This window comes from Delphinapterus leucas, chromosome 21 (genome assembly GCF_059928025.1).
Source record: "Delphinapterus leucas isolate spDelLeu-1000000601 "Yukka" chromosome 21, BTC_Dleu_Yukka2, whole genome shotgun sequence".
NCBI lineage: Eukaryota > Metazoa > Chordata > Mammalia > Artiodactyla > Monodontidae > Delphinapterus > Delphinapterus leucas.
This window is the reverse complement of record NC_143149.1, coordinates 6,320,957-6,329,378: the sequence shown is the minus strand read 5'-3', so window position 1 is coordinate 6,329,378 and position 8,422 is coordinate 6,320,957. Positions and strand designations below refer to the sequence as shown.

Sequence of the window (8,422 nt, the reverse complement as noted above, 5' to 3'; positions counted from 1 at the left end):
GGACCCACTGGGAGAAGGACCCTCCTCCACTAGTAAAGGAATAGAAAATTGAAGTCACATACAGAAATTGCGATTGAGAGTAAAGGGGGAATCGTTGTGGTATTCCACACTTTGCTCAAAGTTTCAAGTTTTAGAAAAAAATGTTTCCTGAATTCCTAGGTTTTTGGGGTTTTTTTTTTTTTTTGGTACGCAGGCCTCTCACTGTTGTGGCCTCTCTCGTTGCAGAGCACAGGCTCCAGACGCGCAGGCTCAGCGGCCATGGCTCACGGGCCCAGCCGCTCTGCGGTGTGTGGGATCTTCCCGGACCGGGGCACGAACCCGTGTCCCCTGCGTCAGCAGGCGGACTCTCAACCACTGCGCCACCAGGGAAGCCCCCTAGGTATCTTTGAAGAATAAACATGTATCCCATTTTCATATGTTAAAAAAGAACCCAGTGATTTAAAGGTTAGGAGGAGGGTCTTTCTCCTGGGACAGCAGCAGTTTGAATAGGAGCTACAGTCGATGTCTTCTGCCTCGAACCTATGGGAGGGTTTTTGGAAGGAAAGGTAGAAAATAGAAAACTTCATGGAGAAAGGGGTTTATACTGTCCCAGGAGAATAGCCTCAGCTCAGAAAATAGTGGTTCCCACTCTGCATCAGAGCCATGGGATGAAAGATATCATGATGTGGTGTGAGGGGGAGGAATCTGCAGAAATCTTGGAAACTAGAGAATCATGTATCACTAAAGTGTAAACACCTGACCCCATATCTAAGCCTTTTGAGTTCGATTGAAACAAATCCCCACAGATTCCTTCCACCTTCTCGGGCCCACGGCTCTGCCGTGTGACTTTGCCACTTCTCTCATTAAGGGCTGGACCTTTCTCTTCACCCCCAGAATTTGGCCAGCCTGCCATTTGCTCTGAGCAACAGAATGTGGGAGAAGTTATGTGGTAGGAGTTCTAAGCCGAGCCCAGTGGCCCTGCAACTGCTTCTCTGTCTCTGTCTCTGTCTCTCTCTCTCTGGGAGTTTCTCTGCCTCTGCCTCTCACTTTGTCTCTGTGGGCCTGTCACTCTTAGCACCCGAGCCTGTGAAGAAGCCTGGGTCAGCCCGACCAAGAGAGCCCTGAGTTCCCCCCAGTGACTAAGCTTCAGAGAGGTTTCTTCCCGACTCCAGGCCCCTCCGCCACTCAGACAAGCTGCCAATGTGCCCCCAAACACACCTCCTTGTGAGATGCTGCCCCCCTGTGGTCACCATTGTAGGGGAACAGCTCTGAAATCCCTTGTCTAGCTAGGAATGCGGAGCACAGGCACATGTATAGGTCAGCGTAGATAAATCCCAGTGGGACGTGCACTCCTCTGGGAAGGGAGTGTGCACATCACCATTCCTGGGGGTCCCAGCACCTGCACAGGCCTCACCCCCAGCAGCACTGGGCCCTTCCCTCCTGGAGACACATTGGGCAGAAGAGGGCATTCCTGGCTAAGCTACCACATAGGTCTCAGGTAAGGTGGTTGCCCATAATTACGGCTAAATTCGAATACAGCTTGTGGGTAAACCACGTTTTTTCTTAGGCCGACAATAGAATTGGTTGCGTATCCTCTTCACACAGGACGTGTTTTTCCACCCTGACTGCCCCCCAGCATCCCTTGTGGGGAATTTCAAAAGTAATGATGGATCAATATCATCCTTGTATGTGTTCCTGTAAGGGGACTAAGGCCTGTGGTTTGGGAATTGTGCTACTTTGTGCTACGAGAACACAAGTCATCCCAGTGGATATCCTGGAAGAATTTCCCTCGAGATTTAGGTTCAATATTGATGTGTGTCAAAGGATAACACTCCAAGTCCTGCAGACAAAGTAGGGAGATCCGCTTTGTGAGAACATTCATTTTTTCTTAGCGGAAAGTATATTGCACTAAGTATTTTAAAAACTGGAATGTGTTATCGATGATAGTTTCATTCCTGGAGATTTATTCCATGAGCTTATGCAGGGGTATGTGTTCCTCTTTAGTGAGACTGCTGGGTGCATAATTCAGGAATCAGCTGAATAAGATAGAGAGTACAATCCTGGAAGGAACTCTTCATCCACTTAGCTCAATTCAGAGGTTTTGGGACAAAATAACAAGAGATTTCTGAGGTCTGGGAAGGCAGAGTTGCCTGTCTCTTTAGCCCCCGGTGGTTTCCATCTGCAGAAATATGTTGAGGGAACTCAAAAAGTGTAGGACTAGGTGTCTTTGAGACTTTCCCATAACCTTGCCTGACCAGGGTCGTGACATTCTGGGAAACATGACCAGTGGAGCTGATGATCAGAGCTGTGTCACCACCAGGGCCTGAAAGGGTAGATGGGGTTGAGGGATGTTGGAATGAGTGGAGCTGAGTTGTGTGGAAAGAGCTATGGAGAAAGCGGACACTCAGAGAGTGGGGCTGAGTCTCCGCCCACTTTCCGAGGGTGCAGACCTGAATCCCTGTGCTTACAGGGGCACAAAGAGAACCAGACACCAATACTTAGCTCCTTTAGCCACAGACTTTATTGTTTGAATATTTGCAACTATTATTCTATACACAAATTTTAATTTCTTCCAAACTCTACATTCTATATTGCTAGATCACTTCACTCTCCATTTTATGCCACATTTTCATGAAGAGGTATTTCCACAAATCACAATTTGCCTGAATGTGTGTTAAAGGATTCTTTTAGAGGCTCCCCCTCCCACTCAGAGGGTCAGTTTTTTCTGATACAAAATCTAGCTGTAGCTCCAATTTGATTTTTAGGATTGCTACATCCTCAGTGTGAGAATTTAATGTTGACTAAGAAATAAGTGATCACTGAAGACTTCCCTACCTTCACGACACTGAGGGTGTGTTGTACAGCCTGAGCACACGTGTTCCAGAGAGGTTGCTCTATGAAGAAAGAATTTCTCATGACTTTACATTGATTCACTTCTTCAGGATGAATTATTTATAAGTATGCTTTGGTGTTGCTCAACATACTTGGGTATTTCTCAAGAGTTCACATCTTTGTTCTTGTTTTAGTGTTTATTTTTTTCGCTGAGTTTCTCGTGCACATCAAGCCTGGTGATCAGCTGAGTGTTTGTTAACAGTCATTACAGTCTTAGTGGTTCTCTACCTGAAGATGGCTCGTGTTGAAGAATAATTATCAAAGAAGAACTAGGGGTTGGTTATCCTCTGCTCAAGTCCTCTAGGGTCTTTAGAGTTGGGAGCTGTTGCTAAAAATACCCATATTGTATTTACAGAGTGAGTTCTGCTAAGTTACCTGAGGTCAGGCCAATGACTAAAGGCTTTGCCACAGAGACAGGGCACATATGGATCCACGTCCACAGGTGATGCCTTTCTGGACTGAGGAGTGTGATGCCTGAACAAGTGTCCATATTGATTACAGACAGAGTGTCTTTACTGGGTGTGAACCTTGGTGTGGTTAAATGCTAAAGCTATGCTGGTGTTCCGTCCACATTCCTCACATGTATGGTGCCATGTCATCTCGGGTCAGGATGTATACTGAGGGCCCTCCTGACTTTCTCTCCAGTGCTGAGTTCCCTCATGTCGTCTCAGGGAAGAGCCTCGACTGAAGCATTTCCCACACCACTGACATTCATAGGGCCTCTCTCCAGTGTGGGTTCTTTCATGTTCTCTCAGTTTAGCATGTTCACTGAAGGCCTTCCCACACAGAAGGCATACATGTGGTTTCTCTCCAGTGTGGATTCTCTTGTGCGAACTAAGCCCTGAACTGTGACTGAAGGCCTTCCCACACTCAAGACATACGTGTGGTTTCTCTCCAGTGTGGATTTTCTTGTGCGAACTAAGGCCAGAGCTTTGAAGAAAGGCTTTACCACACTGATGACATTCATAGCACTTCTCTCCTGTGTGAGTTTTCTCATGTTGTTTCAAGGAGGAACTTTGATTGAAGACTTTCCCACACAGATTGCATTTGAATGGTTTCTCTCCAGTGTGAATCATCTTGTGTCTTATGAGTGTAGAGCATCTACTAAAGACTTTCCCACATAGAGGACATTCATATGATTTAGCTCTAATGTGAATGTGATCCTGTTTGTCAAGGAATGACCCTTGACTAAGTGATTTTCCATGCTGTTTGCTGACATTACATTTCCTTCCTAAGGGAATTGGTGAATGTTGAGGTGAAGATCTAGGAGTAAATTCATCACTCAAATCAGTCCATCCAACAGGATCCCCTTGTGTGTGAGAAACCTGCTTTGGGAAAAAGATAGGAGGCTGTTTCTGGTTGCCCACGTTTACACAGACACTCATTCCTCTACATTTACACCCTATAGGATCAGCCAGTTATAGTCTCTTGTTAAAATGTTTCCTGTGTCAGTTGCATACACATGTTGTGTTACTCCTCTACAGGCACAAACATTCTCTTTTACAGTTTCCCAACCCAGATAGCAGATTAATTTTGAAGACTTCAGTTTGTTCTAAAGACTAGGAGATGAGCAATGTTTGTGCAACTGACTTTTTCTTAGGTCTCATGTTGTGGTTTTGTGCTCATATTAATTTTTCAACTGACTTCAGCCTATCCAAAAATATTCCCAGAAGGAGCTCAATCTCCACTTAATTACATACAGGCAAATTTTGCTCAATTACCAACTTATCTCACTGCCAGGTCTTTCATTTGGATGACTGGTGTTCCACCCATGAAACTTACCATTGGCATGGTGTGAGATATGTGCTTCCTGTACACTTGTTGCATGAATATCATTTCTTGTTGTATAAGCGGACTTTCACTGCCTAAAGAAATGGAAAAAATATAAGTTTTAAAATGAAATTAGGGAAATAAAAATGTAAACAAACACCAAGGTCCATGTGAGTATCTTTCAAAAATTGGCACTCTGATGGAGAGAGTGTGTATAATAAAGAAATACTCAAGGTAATAGAAATACTTTAAAAGTCATTGTCTATTAGATAAAAAGAGGATTAAAATATAAAAATGTAATGTGGTGGAGAGACATTGGGTCAGCAAATGATGGAAAACACATTAAATGGGGCGATCAGGACAAAATCACTATGTGAAAGTTTAACTGCAGTGAGTTCACGAGCACCCTTTTCCCTAAAGAATAGAAAATGGCAGGAAGTAATATGAATTTTCATTGCTAGATGCAAAGGGTGATAACAACATGAAGAATTTCAGCCCAATGTCCTCACTTCCAGTTTAGAACATATCGCTCACTTCATAAAACTTTCATTTGGTGTTTCCAAGGACTTAACACACTGACTGAAACTTTCTTGCAGTGAAGCACAGGCCCCTGATTCTTACCTGGACTCTGGCCTTGGAGGCAACCTGTTGCTTCACTCCACAGCTCTTTTCCTTGTTCGAGCTGGGAAATCACATCTGATTTGCTGATCTGATACCCTGTTTGATTTGAAAAAGAAAAAAAAGTGTTGGATTTTGAGTCTGGGCTAATTACCCTTTGCTGTGCTCAAGTCCAGGGTAAGGGAAAGAGGAAAATACAGAGATAATTGAAGGTCAGTGCCGGCAACAACATCTTCAACAGACAGAACAGTGAAGGTCCTTCAGCAGAACAGGAGGAAATCCAGAGCAGCAGCAAACACAGTGAGGCCCTCTAGCGGCTGATGCCTATGCACAAGTTCAAAGAGAGATTACAGAATCCTCAGTGTTTTCCAAATGGGAAAGATTGAAAGACTCTACAGTGGGCTGAATATTACTTTCAAACAGGAGCCAGTAAGGATACGCCTTACAGGAATCATCAAAATTATGTCATATACACGACTCTGGTCTCAAGCCTTCATGGAATGACTAGAACAGAAGAATCATTTTAAAAATATTTGATCCATTTACTTATGCATTAAAATATCCATTGAATCCCCAGTTCTGTTCTGAGTGTAAACACTGAGTAGCAACAAAGGTATGAAATGTGGCCAAGATTACCTTCTGGTGTGGTAATGAAAAGTGCCATGAAAATAAACGTCTTCGTTTTAATTAGTTATGAGGACTATCAAAGAATCAGGAAGGACTTGGAGTGGGACACGGGGAAGCTGATCTAAATGCTTGTTCGGTGAGTGAATGAATGCAGTGAACACACGTGCACGTACATCCGTGTTGACAGACTCACCTACGGAGACCAGGTGGGTGACATTTTCCAGCATCACGTTTCTGAACAGGGTTTTCTGGGATGTGTCCAGCAGGGCCCACTCTTCCTGGGTGAAGTTGATCGCTACATCTTCAAACGTCACTGATTCCTAAAACATCAGGGATGTTCTGGTTTAGACAGAGCAGTCCCTACCACTGTCCAGGGTGGGAGGGTTGAGATGAGGAGGTGATGGGATCTGGGTGGATAAAGGATCACGCTCTGTGTGGGGTTCCCCTCGGTTCTCTGCCAGCGCTGAGCTGGTGTCTGCCTTTCAGGTACATTCACAGAAACCTACACACTCTGACGTCATGAAGCTTTATTTCACAGAAATATCACTTGAAGTGTGTTATAATACATTGTAGAAGTTTTTCAATAACCTGGAAATTAGGACTTCCAGACAGTTGATAATAAAAGATTTACTTGTATATTCATAACTCAATCTCTCTTCCTTATTAACTTCAAGGAATTCTACAGATTCATGACAAGACAAGCAATAACCATGATGGGCTACTTTGAAAACATGACTATTGGTTTAAGTTATGTCCCTAGAGGAATCTTTGATTCTCCAGATAGAAACTGCTTTCATTACTTGTTATGAGTGTTGAAATCATCAAATATATAATTGTATGAAGTGTTTACGTTCTAGCAAACCTACGCTAAATACAAAACGCTATTCTACTAATCATGCAATTGTCAGAGGATCATGAAGAAATGCCTAACATTCCTCAGAACTGAGCAAGGTTCATACAGAACTTGGTACCAGGAGGTGTTCTCTCTCTTAACACTACAGGACTCAGGTGTTCATAACAAACTTTGAGGTCAGATGGTTCAGCAGAATAAGCCGGGGACTCGGGTGGCTGGAGTGAAGGACAGACCTAGCCTGACCATCGCTGTGGCGTGAGGACTCCCACTCAAGATTTTCAGGGACCTTGACCTTAGTTATCACTGTTTCTCTTGTAATTTAATCTCATCTCCATGCTGAGGGATGAAAGAAGCCTAGTGATTGGTTTTGTTTTCTCCAATTTTTCAAAAATCTTTGAGAGAACCTAATTTTATTCTACCTACTGTACTGTTTCTCCTCTCTGTGCAGCACAGTTAAGAAAATACTCCTCCCTACACATTCCTCCCAGTTATCGAATATGAATAAAAGTTTAATTACTAAGAGGTGGAAGGTGTGAATGAGGGAACGATTGCTAATGGCCCTCGGGGTGTAGCTTCAGGAGAAGGAGGCGTCGCTGCTCACCAGAGGCTCCATTGTCAACAATTCAGTCGCCAGGAGTCTTTCTCGGGAGTTCACTCACAGCCAATCCAAGAACTGAGCACGCAAATCTGAGGATGGAGAAGAAGCCATGAGACTCCAGTCCTGTGCACAACTTCCAGACCCACCTGAAATGGAGCCCCCCACCTCCACCTGGCTGTGACCCCAGCCCAGCAAACGGAAACCAGTGGTGCATCCTAAGAACAGGTGCAGTCTCTCCTATCCCAGATCCCATGGAAGAAGCTAGAGCTGTGGTTGCTAAGACAGAAAGTCAAAGTTCAGAGAGCTTGCAAATAAGAATGTGCTAAGCATTGACTGTGTGTGTTCAGCAGGCTAGGGCATCCAGAAGCATTCAACGTCCTCCTTGATTCTAACCCTCGGGAACCCTGACTCATGCCGGAGTAGAGTTTGGTTTCCTCCTGTAGGAAACACTGGAAATCCCCAGATCATTCTCTTCCCTTATGCACCCACAGTGGTCCTCCAACACCCCTGGCAGCCCGCTGGAACCTCACTGCCTTCCAGTTCTCCCTCAACCCTGACTTTTAGTTCTGTCCCCCATCTACGTGGATATTAATCAGCCAAGGACCTATTTCAGGATGCAGTTAAACCAAGGACTTATGCCACTTGGAGGAGCCGTGGCACCCACCCTTCCGGTCTCGTCCTTAACATCCACTGCTCCAGAAGGAAGCAGGGGTACACGAGTCATAGTGTTCCGGTCGTGGACTGTCTCAACCCTCTGTGTCAATGTTGCTCAGAAATATAAAATGACTGAGGTTTTGGAGGAAATTGGTTTATTTACCAATTTACAAATGACACACAGAGGTTCCAAAAACTTGAGTATATGACAGAGTTACACATCCAGAAGAAGGATCAGCTGTCATTTAATTTTGTTCAGTCTGTGTCCTGTGTTCAAATTCCTTTAGGGTAACAAAGATCACCTAGGTTTTACCTGTAATATGACCGCTAACATTAACAATCAGAAGAAACTCCCTGTTATTTATGTCTTCATTTTTATCGCCCAGTTTTGGGGGAAACCTCCCCGTATGATGCACAATCAATCCCCTCAT

At 44.3% G+C, this 8,422-nt stretch overlaps 1 protein-coding gene across 1 annotated transcript; it reads right to left on the bottom strand.

The window, feature by feature from the left end:
- Nucleotides 1-3,140: 3,140 nt before the first annotated feature.
- Nucleotides 3,141-8,061, bottom strand: LOC149744421 (uncharacterized). Its single transcript, XM_089903830.1, has 5 exons — nt 8,002-8,061; nt 6,080-6,206; nt 5,263-5,358; nt 4,654-4,736; nt 3,141-4,199 (listed from the first exon to the last, which is right to left on the bottom strand). The coding sequence occupies exons 1-5, from the start codon at nt 8,059-8,061 to the stop codon at nt 3,477-3,479; spliced, it is 1,089 nt and encodes a 362-aa protein (XP_089759956.1). The 3' UTR covers nt 3,141-3,476.
- Between the last annotated feature and the right edge of the window lie 361 nt (nt 8,062-8,422).